We start from the raw sequence: 19,517 nt of genomic DNA, 5'->3' as shown, positions 1-19,517 counted from the left end.
TTGTGTCATCACCACAAACGTGGCTGATGATCTGGACTCTTGGTTTTAACCTGACTATCTTCTCAGGTCTGCCCTTTGTGCCCTGCATAGAGACTGCAGAACAGGGTCCTGCTAGGTAAGGAACATGACCTTGTGGCCATGTTTTCATGCTCTTCTCTTTGTCCCTAAGGAAGCAGCTAGCCTTTGCTGCTACTTAGCACCATGCTTGCATTGGATCTTTTTTATTGTTATTAATTTTTTTTGTGCTTGAGAATTAGCTTATCTTACAGGCTTAGGATTCTTCTGCTGTCACATTCAGTCTCCAGCACAGTTCAGGAGACCTCAGGAGCTCATCTGGCCTAACTCCCTGCTCCAGCAGGGCAAGTTGTCCAGACCATGCCAAGGAGGCTTTTGAAGATCTCCAAGGAGGAGGCTCCACCACCTCTCTGGGCAGCCTGTGCCACTGCTCCACCACCTGCACAGCACAGAAGTGCTGCCTGATGCTCAGGGAGAACCTCCTGTGCTCCAGTTTGTGCCTACTGCCCCTTGTCCTGGCACTGGGCAACACTCAGAAGTGCCTGGTCCATCCTCTCTTCACCTTCCTGTCAAGTATTAGACATTGATGAAATCCCTCTGAGCCTCCTCTTCAGTTCAGAAATCTTCAGTATAGGTAATGGATTTGCACAAGAGCATTTTTGTGATTCCTGTTCTTCATGGAATGAAGCCTGAGGCCATGCTCAGGAGCTCAGAGCATTTTCTGACTTCTCCATATTTGTTTTGCTTCTGACTTTGCCACTATTTGGCAAAATTGGCTCACTGTAACACTAATCTTGGTTATATGATCCACTTTGCTTCTTTGTAGCCTCTGAACCTGTCTTTCACACCCTTTTCAGAAATTCTCCTCTCAAGGTAGTGCCTCAACAGGAAGTCCACATGTCCTGTTGTTAGGAGGGCTCCATGGACGTCCTGTTGACATAAGCCTGTAGTTAAAGATGCTACTGCAGCTGTTTCCTTGTAAAAGGATTTACATGAATTAAACTCAGAAATGCAGAAACAATCACATTCAGAAGAATGAGAGTAGCAAATACCCTGCAGGCTGTTCAGGAAGGAAGCTGAGATCAGCTTCAAGTGCTTCCAATCCACTTGTGCATGGTTCTCTGTGAATTGGCTAGGATGCTGTCAACAGCTTTATACCATCTTCATCACAGACGGATGTCACTCCTTCTGAATTGTGTGAGTTCTCTGACCTCTTTGTATAACATCAGAAATGGGGGAAAAAAAAAAAAAAAAAAAAAAAAAAAGACTATGATGTGTGTGTTCTCTATATAAAACAAGCATCTCATTCAAGCAGCCTGTTCAACAAAGCTGAATCTTACCATCATAATTGTTTTGAAACTTCACAGGGCCTGTGATGTATGTAAGATCTTTCAGTCAGGCTTTAGGTATGCAGGTGTGTGCACAGTATTTGCCATGATGCACTAAATGCATGAGTTGTCATTTCTGGGAGAATAAAACTGTGGACATGGAGATGACCATATGTGAAAGAACATTTACGTCTAGTGGTTTCCCCTGACCAGCTCTTCCAAATTGCTGTGGATGAGCAAAGCAAATTGATGTTCAAGCTAACTTCTTCCAAAAGTTAGAGTAGCCAATAACACGTTTTTCTTATCCAAATTCACAAGAAATATCACCAGTCTTACATAAGAGTTTGTCTGTGTTTGGCACACTTCTGTTTTGCTGTCCTAGGGACTACACTGTCTTAACAAAGACCGATGGCTTCTGTATACATAAAACGAGGTGGAACAGAGTCTTACAGTGGTAGTTCTTGTTAAGACAGGTGGTTACTGCAAAGACTACCACCCTGAGTCAGCAGCATTATAAACTATGTGATCTGTGCAGAATAGCACATAGCTATGTCAGCTGTGCAGGTCGTGCTGGAGGACCTGCCATTACTGGACCAGCATTAGTACCATCAGTTGTGGTAGGTAGCCAGGTTAAGCAGTACGTCAGCATGGTTTCTGCTGAATGCAAATGTGAGAGTATGTAGCTTGACCCAGCTGTAGCATTGCAACAAAGAACTTGTGCAAACGATGCACTAATCTTTGTCACATCTGCATCTCTGGTATACTGTGATGTCAAATATTAAGTCATATTACATTTTCTTTGACAAAACAGAGCCTGACACAGAGTGAAAGAAGATTTAAGAATGATATATGGAATGGTCTATAAATCTTATATAGAAATCAGTTAGTTAGTTAGTTGTTTATTTATATCCTTCCAGAGAAGTCTTAGGTTCTGGGTCACATGAATCATCACAGCTCAAGGGTTCTCTGGCTTCCAGCTTTGGCGAAGAATGATTGTTCAGCCTGTTTTCCTAATGTCAGCAATTCTAGGAAAAACATTTCATACATGGTGGTCTCATCTTTCCCTTCTGTTTTTTAATGCTTTTATCTTGACCGTCTTCTGGTCAAGGTATCTCCAGAAGCTGAAGGAATCAAGACTCCTGGGTTGATGGTTTGCATATCACTTTTTGTTGAAATGGATCACCATTTTGTCACTCCCCATATTCATAGGTTTATGATGAATATCAAGCTAATTCATCTATTTAGAGGAATTTCAGCTTCATGTTTCAGGCTTTCATGAGCACACCACTTAAACCCTTAATCTCTTACCTACTTTCTTTGTATCTTTTTATCAAAACCAGAATTTCTATTATGCTTACCTCAGATTTCTTCTTAATTTTATATGAAAGTTTTATAGTAGAATATCCTGAGTTGGAAGGGACCCTTAAGGATCACAAAGTTTTATAGTATCATAGAATATCCGAAGTCAGAAGGAATTCACAAGGATCATCAAGCCCAATACCTGGCTCTACACAGTGTCACCCAAAAACCAGACCCTATGTCTGAGAGCATTGTCCCAACATTTCTTGAACTCTGGCAGCTTGGTGCTGTGACCACAGCCCTGGGCAGCCTGTCCCAGTGCCTGACCACCTCTGGGTGCAGAACCTTTCCCTAACCCCCAGCCTGACCCTCCCCTGTCCCAGCTCCATTCCGTCCCCTCGGGTCCTGTCGCTGTCCCCAGAGAGCAGAGCTCAGCACCTGCCCCTCCTCTCCCTATGAGGGAGCTGCAGGCCGCCATGAGGCCTCCCCTCAGCCTCCTATTCTGGATGTTTCTAGAACATACGTAGTATTAAATAGTAAAACATTGTTTGGAAGATTATAAAAGTGTTTGTTAGCATATACAATAATATGCTTATCACATATCAAAGTGTTTTCTCAAATTATTAATGACATGGTAAAAGAGGTGCCTTTGAACTTTGTATCTTCTGCTTCCAACTGAAATATGTATGATATTTAATATATGACTGATCACTGAAAGTAAAAAAATAACTTTTCACTTCTCTCTGAGTTTGGTTATATATTTTAAAGTTAATATTACTGTAGTATACCTTTGGCTTCTAGGTCCACTTACTTTCAGTCTAATGAGGACAAAAGTTTGGGGGCAATCAAATAATTGGAAGGTTCCCTTGTTCCTGGGGAGAGGGGACAGGAATTTCACAAGGTTTTCAAATCAGAGGAGACAGAATTAATGTTCCATTGATTTTTATGATGTGATTCATGGTTCTCACTTCTTGCATCTGTTATTCCTGTCTGTCTGTAGACTCAGGCAGTCATTTCCTATCAGTTAAACTCAGTTTATGTTATCAACCTTTCAGGTAAAGGAGAATTCTCTGAATAGCAGAATATCTTTCTGGGGGGAGTTAGACTTGAAATTGGAAATCCAGTGCTGCAGATATTATTTACTCCTTATTCATAGAGTCAAGGCACCAGCAGAGGCAATTATCTATAGCATTTTCTTTTGGCATTCTTAGAAATGCAGGGGGCTAACATGAATACATCTGTTTGGAACTTTGAGGAAATTCAGATGTGGATGCAAAACTCACAGTTCAACCTCTAAGGCTGCAAAATAAGGATAGCAAATTAGGGAATTTTTATTCAGAGCTCAGCTCTGCTGCTTAGATCTATGTCTATTTAAAAGTGATTTGTGAATACCAAAATGAACAAACAAACAAAACAAAACAAAAACTTGGAACTTTGAGGGAAAAGGGAGGTACTGAGTACTTCAGAAATGCAAAGGTAAGAGAGATTTGACACATAAAAGTACATTTCAATCAATTTCTATTTGTTTTCATCTTTCAGAGCTTCTCTTTCAAATTACTCTGGCTCTCACTCTGACAATGTCTATGTAAACTCTTCTGCTGATGTTATATCTGCAACTGAACGCCATAGGAAAATGATATCATCTTACTACAATTTCCATAGAAGTGCATTTAAAGAAGTTACAAAAATAACATAGTTAAAGACATGTGGTTTGGTAATACAGAATTGGAAACAACTCACTGCATTTTGTAGTCTGACTATGCTCAAAGCAGAGTTCCCTAGATTACGTGACATGACTATATGTTATGATTACAGGTGTTAACCTTTCGAAATAATATGTTCAGTTTCTTCTTTTAAATACAAGATGCTTATAGGTATAATACTTGCTGATATTTGTTCACCGACAGTCTCTCTTGTTTTCAAACCCCACATATTTAAACTTGTGGAGTGTTAGATTGATGTTTCTTTTCACTCAAATGTCATATTCATCAACGGTATTGTGCTAGCAGATTGTTAAACAGACAAGGTGACTTGCAGAGTGACAGTGTAGTGATGTGATGTCCCAAACCATGAAAATATAGTAATGATGTGTGTGGGTTTTTTTCTGTTTTTTTTTTTTTTTGTTCTATTCATTTTTGTAACATAATGTGTTTTTTGTTTGTTTGTTGGGTTTGTTTTCAGTTAAATGCAGGTGAGATGGTTTCTGAGTAGATCTGTTGCTTGAAAAAATGGTAGTTAATGAATAACAAAACCTGGAGTTAAGTTGTACCTTCCCAGAGAGCTGAGAAATGCTAATGACTTAGGAAGAACTAATAATGAGAAACTTTATAATCAGAAAAAAGATAAATTGTGCTATGGCAAAAGAATTAAATTACTTGATGCACTATACTTTTCTACATAATCAGTTTTGCAGGATCATTTTTGAAGAAAAAGTAAGTTATTTTATGATTTTGCTTGAACAGCCTCCCAGGAATACCACAAAAAAGGAAGGAATTTCTGTTTAACATTGTATCAACTCAAGTGTCTTTCTCAACTCATCAAACTCTTTTTATTAATGGAAGAAAAAATTGAAGAACTCTCCGCAGAAATTTTGTTGGTGCCTTTATTGACTAAGAATAAAAATGTTCAAGGTAATGAATGCTTTTCCTTATTTATTGATTTTATCAGGTGCAAAAGGATAATTTTATATGATTTTCAACAATAGTTATGTAATTTATGCCATCATATTATAGAAGAAAGTGTATTACTATATTCACTAAAAATCTTTTTTGAAATAGACAGATTTACATTTCAATACAATGATTTCTAGAAAAGAACTGATGGTTGTGTATTAAGATGTGATGTACAGTTGTTATTGTTGAACCATCAAACATTGTAACGTTGTGACTGCTACTGAATTTCTTATAAATACCTTATATTTCTTATAGAACAAAATATTATATGAAGTCTGCATTCCTTGAAACTGACTATTTCTGTACTTGCCCTTGAAATCTGTTGTGTTTTTGTTTGTTTGTTTGTTTGTTTTTTGTGTTTTTTTTTTTTTATTCAAGAGAGAAAAACAGACTTGTACATCAGTTTTATTGATCTTAATATGATCAAATAAATGTTTTAGTATGCAGACTTGCTTTTACCAATAGTTCCCACAAGTGCTTACTATTATGTACCAAGTTTAGGTGTCAGTAGCTGTTTTTGTAAAAGAAGACTGTACAAGAGAATATAAAATGTTTCACTATCAAGCCTGATGCGCATATTTACTTTAGATTCCAAGCTTGCTCTGTTTTTAGTCTAATAGAATTCTTGTCAGATGAGGACAACCTAAAATCATGAAAATTCAGGTGAATAACACCTTTTAGCACATTATGCTGAAAAATGTTCTTCTATGCTGCTGCTTCTGCCAGTGGAGAGATTCCAGGTCACCAGAGAACAAGTGGTTTCAAGAGCTTTGATTATATTGCAGGAAAGGATCAGACCAGAAATGAGGCCAGGCTGTTTAGGGAGAAAGGACAGGTGGAGTCAAATATTTGGTATCTCTGTAGTCAAGCTGCAGGCTGAGAAGCAAGGTGTTTTGGGAATGTGGTCTCAGATTACTAAATTGGTGAAAACTGAAAAAAAAAAGAAAAAAAGATGAAAAGAGTTCAGAGGCACACGTTGTTGATAGATTCTTCATCTGAAATACTGACACTCTAAAATAAAGAAATGCAGGTCAGACTATGTATTCTTAGAATTTACATCAAAGCTCAAATAAAATTTGTATTCAAGTTCCATTTTTACTATTGGTTTCAATGTATTTCAGATTCCTTTAATCTCTCTAAGCTATTATACATGATGTTTTATGTTTTATGGCCTTGATCCTACAAAAGTGTTATAGTAAACTTCTCACAGGGCTAATGAGGAGGTTAGGGTACATATTCAGTAAGGATAATTTTAGATATTCTTTTTATTAGTGGTTTCTGAGAAGAAAACTTTAAAAATTTGAAAAATTCTTAAAAGGGCAATTGACTTGTCATGTTTAGCTAATGACATGATCTTAAATAATTCAGAAAACATAATGATTTCAATGTCAACAAGAAATATTTTACTTTTCAGAAAATGTAGTAAGGATTTTATCCTGAGGCATTTCTCCAAGCTGAACAGCATTCAGAAGTGTTCCTCAAAAGTGCATTCAGCCTCTTTTTTGGAGAAATACTCTTTTACAGTAATCATGTCTATAATAAGCAGATTCCTAAATGGCATCTCTACTTACCAAATCTGAAAGGGGAATATGATTAGATCAGGTTATAGGAAGTTGTCTTCTGGTTAGAAGGCTTGTTCTAAAGAAAATGTACAATTACTCTTACTCTGAGACACGGGGGACGGTAGAGGCAGATCTTTTCAGGTGATGTTCATGAAGTCATCAGACATATCCTTTTTTTTTTTTTTTTTTTTTCCCAGTGTTACTGTTCTGATCAAATGGTTTTATTCACAAAACTTTGTTCAGCTATATCAGTGTCTGAAGAATATGTGAAGAGAAGACTTAGCCAGAAAAATTAAAAAAAAAAAAAAAAAAATATCTTGACTAAAGGAAAGATTTATTAGGGTTATTTTTACTTCATGTTGTTAGAAATATAAGTTGTAGTGATGAAGTGAAAGCTGACTTGATATGAGAGAATGAGAGCTATGTTTCCAGTAGTTCCAGGTTTTGTTCAGTACCAAAAGGGCTTTAAGATTTTTTCTGCAACTGTCCTACATTAGGCTGATAATTTTTTTTATTTTTTATTTTTTTTCCCAGTGATGAAGGCTGACTTTTGATAAGAACAATTTATCAGAAACCTCAGTTTATTTTCATCAGAATACATTGTAATATGTGAATATAAAATATGATGGTCATCTTCTCTACTTATTTAAAAGCTTTATCACAATAAATCTTTTTTAATTTAACAATATATGGTGCAGATCTGTCCAAAGCAGCTTTAAATAGACTCAGGTACGAATATCAGGTATACAGTGCAGCATAGGCTGCAGAACTAGCCTAAGAAGCAGAGCAAATTAGCCCAGATTGGACTGTGTGCTGCTGTTGATAGACTTACTGTCTCTCACTAGTTTAAAGCTAGGTTGGGTGAATGCAGACTCACCTGCAGTCACTGCAGTGTAGGTGTTTCTGAAATATTAGTGCTCTGCAAGTAGTACTGGTGGCAAATTATGAGAAGTTGACCAATTCACAAAGGGTAGGTGAATATCCAAGAGAACTAAAGTTTGCCAGACATCACATAGACTTGAACCTTGCGCTTGCTTCCTTTTCTTTCTGGTTACTTTTAGTATTGAGAGGAGCCTTTTTATCTTTGTAATTCATGCAGAGATGCAACAAAAATAACATGTTTTCATATGCTTATGCCAAGCGTTGACTTTATTTGTATAGCTGTTTCAATGGCAGTTTTAGTTGATTTTTGTTCAGTGTATCCCATAGTACTTCAATCTTGATATATAGAACATGTAAAGTTCCATCAGAGACAAAGTGGTTCTTTGGACAGTTCATCTTTTTAATTTTTTTTTTTGTCCCAAAGATGGCATCTGAGTTTTATCTAAATCAGACAGTTTCTTGGCCCTCATTTTTCCCTAAACCCAGCGATGACAAAGAGCAATGGCTGCATAAATTGGATGTAAGAAGAACACTTAGGGTTTATCACAGAAGAATCAAAGATTTCATATCTTCTGACAGATTGTTTGTACTCTTAGGGGGTCTTAAGAGGGGTCAAATGGCTTCTAAGAGTTCCTTAGCTAGATGGTTAAGGGATTGTATTAGGGAGGCGTATGTAGTTAAGGGTAAAGAGGCTCCCAGGGTTTGTAAAGCTCATTACACTAGGACTATAGCTGCTTCTTGGGCGGAGAGGTCGAAGGCTTCCACATTGGAAATTTGCAAGGTGGCCACCTGGGCTTCTCTTCATACTTTTTCATTGCATTATCGCTTGGATGTAGTCTCTTCTGCGGATTCTGCTTTTGGTAGGAGGTTGCTTGTGAACCAAAAAAAGAACAGTGAAGAAAAGAAAGACATGTAGTTCACAGTTCTAGCTGGCAACAAGACAAGTTTCTTTGCAGTGTGCACAATGGAATCCTATGAAGACCAATTTAGGCGGTTGAAAATAGATGTTAGAGGGAAGTACTGCCTACCAGTGTTCTCTGATGGTAACCCCATGGCAGACAATAGCACCAAAGGAAACAGTGAACCAGAGTGAACTCTGTAGGGAGATGGATGTAGAGAGATTTTTTTAGGTGGTACGGATAGTTCTGAGTTCAGTTGGAGAGTTCTATATCTGACATCTTCTGGAATATATTCAGAATACTCATTTTCCCAAATTGTTTTACATAGATGGAAAAAAAAATCTGTGAATTACTTTTTCCACTCTAACTTTTTTTCAGTAGTCTCCATCTAGTCCTTCCAGATTTTATGTTTTGACTTTTCCTTATCAGAACTAAGTTTTGCACGTGATTTCAAATTATATTTTCATTATCTAAACTCAATTAAAATTAAAAAAGCAGTTTAAGTACTCATTTAATCTCTTATCAGTGTAGTGTTCGATTTTTCTCTTAAATATAATGAGAAAAAAAAAAACATGAAAAAGTTCTCATGGTAATAGAAATTATGATGGAACTCTGTCCCATCCCTGAACTTTAGTGTGGCATCTGGACAAGACTAACACTCTGTCTTTCTGAGGAAAAGTATCTGTATTTTTCTAACAGTTACAGAACTTTTGTTCTCATTGTTTCATATCCTTACTTCCTGTACTAGAAGCAATAGGTTTCAGAAAATGGAAGGAGTAACCAACCACCTTCTGTTTTTTCTTGAAGAGACATTCAACCATTTCTTCTGCGGGTGTCTCATCATGCCTACTGTGATGAGATAGTCTAGTTCTTAATTTACATTCAGCTGAATTCCCTGAGATGTTCTGACCTACCTAGTACATGCAGCATCACAGGAGCTGTTCTCTTTGAAGGAACCTGGAACACTAAGCTGCAGTCAAAGGTTAAGCAGAAGATCTTGGTTTAGGATCATGCCAAATTGCATTCTCTTCCCATCTTTAAGGTAGATTTCTTTTCCCTCTGGCTTTTCAGAAACCTCTTGTTGAGACTTTTAAGAAATCAAAAACATCTAACGTACTTTCATCTGTGCCTCACTTTTTTTTTTTTTTTTTTTTTTTTCCTTCCAGTGAGAAAGGTGAACTTTGGACAGAACAGATAATGAGTACCAAGAAAAGCTTTTTCCAATGGAGCTCTTTGAAAACACTGTGGGCAAAGTTGTCAAGCCCTTAGGTTTACAAGCTTTGCCTCAGGGGACCTGGAAGACTTGCAAAGGTCTTTCCTTCACAGCATAAGAAATCATTTACTCTATACCCTTTTCTGGAGAGTGTAATAAGAGGAGTGCGGAATCAAATTTGTGGGGTACATCCTCCTAATAGACTTTGAAGTTATAAAGATTCAAAAAAAAAAAAAAAAAAAAAAAAAAAAGAAAAGTGTGATTTTTGCTTTGCTTTTGAAGCAAAATATTCAAGTAGCTTCTTTAAGAAATACATAATTATCAGCAGATCAATCTGAAGTGGAGATGGGATTTACATCAGAAAAGATTTGATTTCAGGTGTACATTTTCAGTATATGTTTTATTACAGTTTGCTGAGTAAATATACTGAGCATAGAACAAAAAAATAATAATTCCATTATTGAAGAATGGAAGTAGGAGGCTCTGTTATTGAAGAAAGGAAGTCGGAGGCTTTTTAATCTACCACATGTAAAATATGTTTTGTTTCTTCTCTGTACTTGTATTTATTGGGGAATGGTATTTTCCCGTTATCGAAGACATATTGTTTCCAATACAGTTTCAATAAAAATTCTGGATGAGCCTACTGAATTCAACTAGCTGCTCTGGTGACACTTACTTACCTTATTTACAGTTACTGAGCAGTCATAAAAAGTTTCCTCAAGGCTTACCTACTCTATGCTGATGTTAGATTAAATTACTTTGACAGTTCTTTAGAACCTAAATGTTATGGAAAAAAATAAATAAAAAATAAATAAATAAAAAAGGAAGCTTCAGAATTCTGTAAAAAAATAATTTCCTAGAACTTTTTAAAGGAAAGGTATATGCATATATATATATGTATATGCATATGTATATGTATATATATAAACAGTGCACAAAGTCTCACTGTCATAATCTTTACAAAAATATAACAATACTGAATTGGACAAAAAATGAAATATGTTGAAGGCAGTGGAAACATAGGTAACAATATTTGCTTTCAAGAGAAGACCTATCCCAGACGAATTTTAAGCATGAAAAGTTGGCTAAAAAAGTACTGATTTTAAGTAAAACATTTGATAAAATCTTATTTTGAATACCTGCTGTTAAAATGATTCTAACTGCCTGCCTGAGATACTACAGTAACACAGATTGTGAGCAATTTATCAAGTTTGTAGACTGTAAGTTTCAAGAAAGATACAGCAAGGATTTGTGGTTGATCCGGTCTTCTATAGCGATGAAGAACATCAGTTTTAAGCATCGAGATATAGAATATACCCTTGAGAGGGAGCAAGTATGGAAAAAAAAACTGATTCTTCCTTCTACTTCTTCTGCTCCTTTGTGACATTTGTATTGTGCTCGTTCTGCAGTTTCTCTTCTCTAACAGCAATATGAGTATGACAACACATATTTATGTCTTTATGCATAAATGGAATTTGAAGTTTGAAATTTTGGAGAAGAGAGGCCTCAAAGAATTTTTGTAGAAAATGGTATCTGTCTAGGTAGGAATGCTTCCTCCTACCGATTGTCCGAGTTCCTATCTGCAAAGGGAACTAATTTGGGCTGAGTAGCTTCACTACAGCAGCTTGCACTTACTATAGTACCATCCTCTTGGACAAAGCTGCACTTTTATTTCCCAGGGGAGTTTGCAAGACGGTCCGAAGAGAAGTGAAGTAACAGGACAGGAAGGGAGTAATTTTATATGTATCTCTGTAGAAACAGTTGTCCAGGGGAAGGCTGTGCTAGCATCTAAAGTGCCTAGGTTTTGGGGAGGTTGCAGCTAGTGTGCAGTGATTGATAAAAGGTGTGAGGGCATCCCCGCTGGCTGGAGGTTAAAATGAACTAGATGAAATATTTTATATATGTGTGAGCACACATGCACATGTGTATATATGTGTATATATGTATATACAAATAAAAGACAAGAGTGCTCAGGCTGCTAGTTAGAAAAGGAAGTGGGGAAGTCTAGTAAGAGTCTATTGATTTAAAAAATGAAGGAACATTTAAAATGACTAATGCTAAGGGGAGGATCCTTTGGCTCTCTGTCTTTGGTCCTGGAGATCCAAATCTGCCATCAGAAAAAAACTTGTCTCAGCTTTGAGTTCTGGATAACTTTGGAGAGCAATTCTACAAATACAGAAGGATTTTAGGTTAAGTACTAATGTTTTTTTTAATGTTTTAAGTACTAATGGAGCTGGCCAAGCCACTGTCCATCATTTTTCAGCAGTCCTGGCTATCGGGGGAGGTCCCAGTTGACTGGCGGCTAGCAAATGTGACGCCCATCTACAAGAAGGGCCGGAGGGCAGACCCGGGAAACTACAGGCCTGTCAGTTTGACCTGAGTGCCAGGGAAGCTCATGGAGCAGATCCTCCTGAGAGTCATCACGCAGCACTTGCAGGGCAAGCAGGCGATCAGGCCCAGTCAGCATGGGTTTATGAAAGGCAGGTCCTGCTTGACGAACCTGATCTCCTTCTATGACAAAGTGACGCGCTGGGTGGATGAGGGAAAGGCTGTGGATGTGGTCTACCTTGACTTCAGCAAGGCTTTTGACACCGTCTCCCACAGCATTCTCCTCAAGAAACTGGCTGCTCTTGGCTTGGACTGGCGCACGCTTTGTTGGGTTAGAAACTGGCTGGATAGCCGGGCCCAAAGAGTCGTGGTGAATGGAGCCAAGTCCAGTTGGAGGCCAGTCACTAGTGGCGTCCCCCAGGGCTCAGTGCTGGGGCCGGTCCTCTTTAATATCTTCATCGATGATCTGGACGAGGGCATCGAGTGCACCCTCAGTAAGTTTGCAGATGACACCAAGTTAGGTGCGTGTGTCGATCTGCTTGAGGGTAGGAAAGCTCTGCAGGAAGATCTGGATAGGCTGCAGCGATGGGCTGAGGTCAACTGCATGAAGTTCAACAAGGCCAAGTGTCGGGTCCTGCACCTGGGGCGCTTATTGCAGAGCTACAGGCTGGGAGACGGGTGGTTGGAGAGCTGCCAGGCAGAGAAGGACCTGGGAGTGATGGTGGATAGTCGGCTGAATATGAGCCAGCAGTGTGCTCAGGTGGCCAAGAAGGCCAACGGCATCCTGGCTTGTATCAGGAACAGTGTGACCAGCAGGGCTAGGGAGGTGATCGTCCCCCTGTACTCGGCTCTGGTGAGGCCGCACCTCGAGTACTGTGTTCAGTTTTGGGCCCCTCGCTACAAGAAGGACATCGAGGTGCTTGAGCGGGTGCAGAGAAGGGCGACGAAGCTGGTGAGGGGCCTGGAGAACAAGTCCTACGAGGAGCGGCTGAGGGAGCTGGGCTTGTTCAGCCTGGAGAAGAGGAGGCTCAGGGGCGACCTTATCGCTCTCTACAGATACCTTAAAGGAGGCTGTAGTGAGGTGAGGGTTGGTCTGTTCTCCCACGTGCCTGGTGACAGGACGAGGGGGAATGGGCTTAAGTTGAGCCAGGGGAGTTTTAGGTTAGATGTTAGGAAGAGCTTCTTTACTGAAAGGGTTGTGAGGCATTGGAACAGGCTGCCCAGGGAAGTGGTGGAGTCACCATCCCTGGAAGTCTTCAAAAGACATTTAGATGTAGAGCTTAGGGACATGGTTTAGTGGGGACTGCTAGCGTTAGGTCAGAGGTTGGACTCGATGATCTTGAGGTCTCTTCCAACCTAGAAATTCTGTGATTCTGTGATTCTGTTTTTCTTTAAAGTGTTGATAAAAAATATTAATAGCTGATCTAAAATTGTGCTCACTGTTAGAATAGAAGATACATCTATAAAAACAGATGAATTGCCAGGAAAAGTAAGGAAAATTTCAGGTAGAAAGTACAGAATAAATATGAGTAAAAATATCCAGTCAGTCCTCTTTTTCATTCTGAAGTAAATTCTAAAGAAAGGTATAGGAAACTTCATCATAACATGCGTTAGAACAAATCAAAATAAGTACTGTGTTTATGGTACTGTCTGTAACACCATACTTTGAATGATCAGAGGGCTAGGTTATCTGGCTAGTCTCTTCTCTTTTTATATTCTACCAATTTATCTTTCATTTTTCATAGCTCAAATCTGTTTTGTTTTGTTTTGTTTTCCTGACCTGTTTTGTATGAAAACAGTTCCTGGGAAAATAATAACAATAATAAAAAATTGAAACTTTAGAATGGTGTATGGGCATATGAAAATTGGAGTGTTCATTTTCAGAGGTTGAATTGTTTAGGACAAAAGTAAAATCTACTCTAGGTAAATGAAATCCCATATATTTCCACATACTGTATATTTGATAGAAATAGGACCTCTTTAGACCCTGGGTATGTACGCTACTAGTATCTTCAGGTGACTGAAGACATTTAAGTTTATGTGTAAGAGATAACATTTAGTAATACTTGACAGTACTCAATCATTTAAAACTTCTTGGATGGAATTTCAAATCAGTTATGTTAAATTAAGAATATCTACACCTGTGTTTTTTGCCATCTTTATGCTAGGACATGGATTTTAAAAATATTAGGTTGTTTGGTTTTATTCTCCTATTCTTTTTGATACACTGATGGAAATAATGTCTACCCCAGATGTTTGCTTGTCCCTGTCAAACCAGGCAATATTTCCATTACTTGAAGATTTATGAGTGAGCTTTGTACCAGCCCATCTCAAGGAGCTTCACCTGTTCTTTTTCCATTATTTTATTTATAATAACTGTATTAATTAAATGTCTTTTTATTCTTACCATATTGGCATTTCCAAATAAGTAGAAACTATAAAAATACGGTAGTGTGCAATTCATTTAATTTATTGAACAAAAAATAGAAATTATCTTCTACACAGCTGTTCTAACATTATCTGTTCTCCCTAGGAATAGATGACTGTGCAATCAGTATAAAAATGAATTAATGACAAAAGAAACTGTATTTTACACATTATACGTGTGTATGTATAAAATATGAATACAATGGAATGTGGATTTCATCATGTTATATAAAAGGAGCTGTGTATAACCTGAATTTGACTTTATCATAACATTAGTATTCCACTACATCTTGTTGAGGTTTTTTTTTTATGCTTCATATTGATATATCAGAAGGTGTTGTAGGCTGCTGATTTTTCTACAGAATTAATCTTAACTTTGATCCCCTTTATCATACTGTGCAGGAGTTCTGAAGAAAGCTAGTGGGGAGCTTTTAATAGGAGAAACTAGAGCAAATGAAACCAGTGTGCTTCCTGAACAGTTACTTCAGGTAAAAGAGGTGAGTATGAAAAGAGTCTTGCACTTTGTGGGAGATTTTCTTTTGTCTGTGTCTCCAATGCCACCTGACACCATATTCATTATAAACACCTATTCTGAGAGTTTCATTATTTAGCTACTGCAATTAATTTGAGGTGCAAACTCTCTGCTAAGATGGAGTAAAATCTTAGGGCACTCATAAGGAATTGGTTAGTGTTGTTAAGGTTGAGCAATAATAGAATAGATTTAGCATTAGAAATATAAGATACTTCATAACCAAACAGTAAAAACATGCTAAAATATGTTAGCTTTTATTCAATATTAAATATATTGTAAAATAAATAAGAATCTTTAAAAAAAAGTCGTTCAAGTTCTAAGCATTTGATCATCATGCTTCCTGTAGAGATACCTACACACATGATGATCAGTTTCTTTGATGTCAACAAACTACTGTGTACAAAGCAGTGTTCTTTGTAGAAGGTACATACAAGATTAAGTTTTAGTAGTCATTTACTACTAAACAAATTTTTACTGTTGATTTTATGGGACCTAAATGCTCTAACAAGTCTGATGCTGTGCAGTGGTGGAATTTAATTTCCTAATGGCTGAATTTTAATGCTGAAATGGCTTTTTGAAATGTACTTTTAAACCGTTTGTGGGACAGATGTTCCTGTATCTTATAGATTAAAAAGAACATTTTCTGAAGATTGAGCTGTACTTGACCCAAGATCACAGGAAAAATAAATCAATAAATCAATAAATCAATAAATCAATAAATAAAAATGAAAAAGAGATATTACAAAAAAGGGAATTACAGAAATGGGTATCTGGGTAGGCTGTCTGTGCTCTCTGGAGTTGAGTATTGGGGCTGGGGAAGGGGCATGGAAGGAGAAGGCAGCTTCTAAATTGGAGTAAAGCTGGAAGTGCAAGCCCCTTTGGTTTGTAGCCTTTCATTGTCTTTTAGTTTAATTTTGTACCAACAGCTTGTTAGGAATACTTCTCTTTTCTCCTACAATGTTCTCATAGTGGGGATCTTTACACTACATCTTACACCACTGAAATATTTCTCTTACAGTGCTGCAATTCTCAGTTGGTCACTTCTGGTAAGCATGAAGTCTGCTGAAAGTTACATGAACCATGCAAACCAAGAACAGTGGAAAAGTAACTACATCCCACTGTGTCTTTTGTGCAACTGCAACACTTCAGATAACGTCAGAAGTCTCTGTCTAGAGAAGGCAGGGAATGAATATAAACCAAAGTAAAATCCAGCTTTGGCTAAAAACTAGAGATCTCTATTTAAACATTTTGATCTCTGCTACATCCATCTCTAAAGAGTGAAATCCAGTGTGGCTGTGTTAAAACCACCTTCTCTAACTTCCTTATCATTAATATTCATGGTTAGTAGTGCCTGGTTATTACCTTGCAAAAAATAAAATAAAATAAAATAAAATAAAATAAAATAAAATAAAATAAAATAAAATAAAATAAAATAAAATAAAATAAAATAAAATAAAATAAAATAAAATAAAATAAAATAAAATAAAATAAAATAAAATAAAATAAAAATACCGAATTATCACATGGTATTTATTGCTGGATTACTTGTTAAACTATTGATAAAGGTTATAACTGTATTTGTGTTTGTTAAATGTGTATGAAAGATGATATATAATTTAAGGATGCATGACTTATAAAAAACAGTTGTGTTTAATCAAGGGGTTTTATATATTCATTTTCTTAAAACCTTGATGACAAATTTAATATTGTTTATTCACTTGTTCATTTTTGTTGAGTGCATATATTGCTTTTAATATGATTTCAAGGCTTGTGTTATTTCAATGTATTCATATTAATTTCAAATGATTATAGTGTCCTTTAATGTCATTTAGTTATGGATATTTAAGTAAATTTCAGACAGTAACAAAAATAACATTCAATACTGAATTTGGGTTGATTTAATAAAACTATGTCTTTCAGCCTACTTTACTGAAATTTGGTTGGAGAAATGCGTTTAAAGACCTGTCTTCTTCTGTGGCTCACTGTATAACAATAGCAGTTGAGGATTTTTCAACTAAAATTCTTCAACATGAGCAGAAAGAACAGTCTTCAGCTGCAGGCTGTGCAATGAGTGTTGTAAACAACCAGCAAATGAGGGAGTCCTGCAGAGCAGTCCAACCGGAGGAGCAACCAAAACGAATTGCTAAGGCAGGTATCAAAAGATCTGAAGTTTGAGGAGACACAGAATGCCAAGGCTGTTTGCCATCTACACTTTGAAGTACTTACAGTACCATTAATATTCTATATCTTATATAAATGGAATTAAGAAGAAAGTGAGAAGCATTACAACATGAGGCTGAGCAGAGCTTTATACAATAGCCCGTAGTCTATACTTGAAAGAATTAACTTTTAAACTTTGCTGGCATTATTGTTTTCATCCAAAAAGTTCTAAAACATTCTGATTAGTGTCTGCTCTGTTACCAAGTTGTTCGATGGGAAAATGCTGAAAGCTTTGAAGCATAACTATGAAGGGATTTCCTGTATTTAAATCCTTAGACATGCCATTTAACTAATCAGCATAACCAATATGTGGCCACATTAGGGTTCTTTGAATTGACATAAAGGTCATTTATGACAATTAATTAAATAGTTTGTCTAAGGGAATATTTGTTTACAAGTTTTTGAATTTAGTGAGATTTGCAAATGTTCTAGAAAATTTGGAATGCTGTTAATATTTGCTTAAAGTAACACAAACTTTGGGGAAATATTTTTAGGGAGCTCAGTATGTGAACTTACTAACAGATGTCAAGTTTTCTTTCAAATTCAGTATTGAGAAATGTATATTTTTCAAAATAAATTAGTTTAGAAAATTACCTTATTTAACAAGGAATTAACCTTATGTCTTGAATCCGCATCTAATGAAGTCATAAACAAAATGAAGGCATGAGTAACATAATATGGTTTTAATTTTTTAATTTTCTCAATATAAAGCAAGAAGGAATGAAGTAATAATTCATTTACTGTAGATAAATGTTACTCCCCTGTACAACAGAATGAAATGTTTGTAAAGCTTATTCAATATATTTGTTTTGTGCCAATTTCATTATTCAAGAATCTGACCCTAGAGTGTATAAATTAAATGCTGTCAGAATACAAATAACTTGATGCCACATTTATTTCTCCCAGTTTTGTTCTGACATCATGGAAGAACTTGACACATTGCTTCCATTGGCTCTGGCATGCAGAGATGATTCTCTTCAGGAAATTAGAGCAAACTTTGTAGAGGCCTGCAGCAAAGTAGCAACAGCTGTCCTGGCAAGACTAGAGGAGAAAAGCAAAGACGTTCCCTCCAAGGCTCCTCTGCAAAACTTGTATGCTGCTCTTTCCACAGCGATCTATGTCTTTCAGCATTTTACGATGTATAGCAATTTAATGAGAGAAAACAGCAAAAAGTGAGTCCCTTTTACATGTAATAATTTAATTCAAATGCAAGTAATATAGGACTTCACTCCATTTTAGTGACGCAGTATGACGATAGTTTTCCAAATTGCATTGCATTTTTTAGCACAAGCACTACATGGAGTATTTATGGAAAGACCTGACTCAAAGCTCTCAAAGCTGTTGATAATCTAAAACAGTCATTACAAAACAAATTATTTATGTGTAAGATTTGCATTTGATTTGCAGATCAACCTTTTTTTTTTTTTTTATGAAGCTTGAATAACTGGCATTTTCTAGAGAGCTAAAAGTACTTTGCTATCATACCAACAGAAGGCTACAGCCTTAATTTTCTTTTCTGGCCTTTGCAATAGCTGAATTTACTTAAAATCAAATTTGGCACATAGCAGTCCAAGAGAACTTTATTAACAAACACTCCTGCAGTTTTTCCTTATATTATCTTTGTTCAGAAATGTGAACAATCTACATTTAGAATTTATTTTTCATTCATGTATCTTGTTTCAATTTTTATTCAAAATTAGGAAAATTCAGAACAGTAAAATCTAAGACATTCTTTGACCTGGAAGGTAATATAATTACATTAGCTGTGCTTTTAGGATTTTTTATTTATTTATTTTATTATTATTATTATTATTTGGCTTAGGATACTAGGAATATCTTTATTGGTCCATGTATTTTGGCCATATGTGATTTAAAATCGGAAACTAGGCCTTTTGAGGGAAGCACCTGAACTACAACAATTATGATTCCTAAAGGGTTATATACACTGTGTAGCTACTTTCCCTCTGATGATTTTAACCCTCTGCTGCTTCATGAAGTGTGCCTTTATGAAGGGGAAGCCTGAGTTGAAATCTGGCTCAATCACTCTACATACATGCATTCTGAAATGTTTCCCCAGAATATCTACCTACTAGAAACAGACTGTTTGTTTTCTTTATCACATTTAATGTTGGTGTATTTG

The 19,517-nt window shown here is 36.6% G+C and overlaps 1 protein-coding gene across 4 annotated transcripts in view; it reads left to right on the top strand.

Moving 5' to 3' along the window:
* Positions 1–19,517, top strand: part of KIAA0825 — a 254,575-nt gene that overhangs the window by 69,292 nt on the left and 165,766 nt on the right. For all 4 annotated transcript variants that reach the window (XR_014319281.1, XM_082782589.1, XM_082782587.1 and 1 more), the window contains 4 exons: positions 5,105–5,272; positions 15,028–15,122; positions 17,078–17,305; positions 18,284–18,549. Coding sequence is in view for 3 of the 4 variants with exons in the window: in XM_082782589.1 (XP_082638715.1) it covers positions 5,105–5,272; positions 15,028–15,122; positions 17,078–17,305; positions 18,284–18,549 (757 nt within the window). In the remaining variant the exon portion in view is untranslated. The remainder of the gene's footprint in view (positions 1–5,104; positions 5,273–15,027; positions 15,123–17,077; positions 17,306–18,283; positions 18,550–19,517) is intronic.

This window comes from Aythya marila (genome assembly GCF_965140915.1).
Source record: "Aythya marila genome assembly, chromosome: Z".
NCBI classification, from domain to species: Eukaryota; Metazoa; Chordata; class Aves; order Anseriformes; family Anatidae; genus Aythya; species Aythya marila.
Note: the sequence above shows the minus strand (reverse complement) of the source record. Positions and strands in the feature narration are given on the sequence as shown.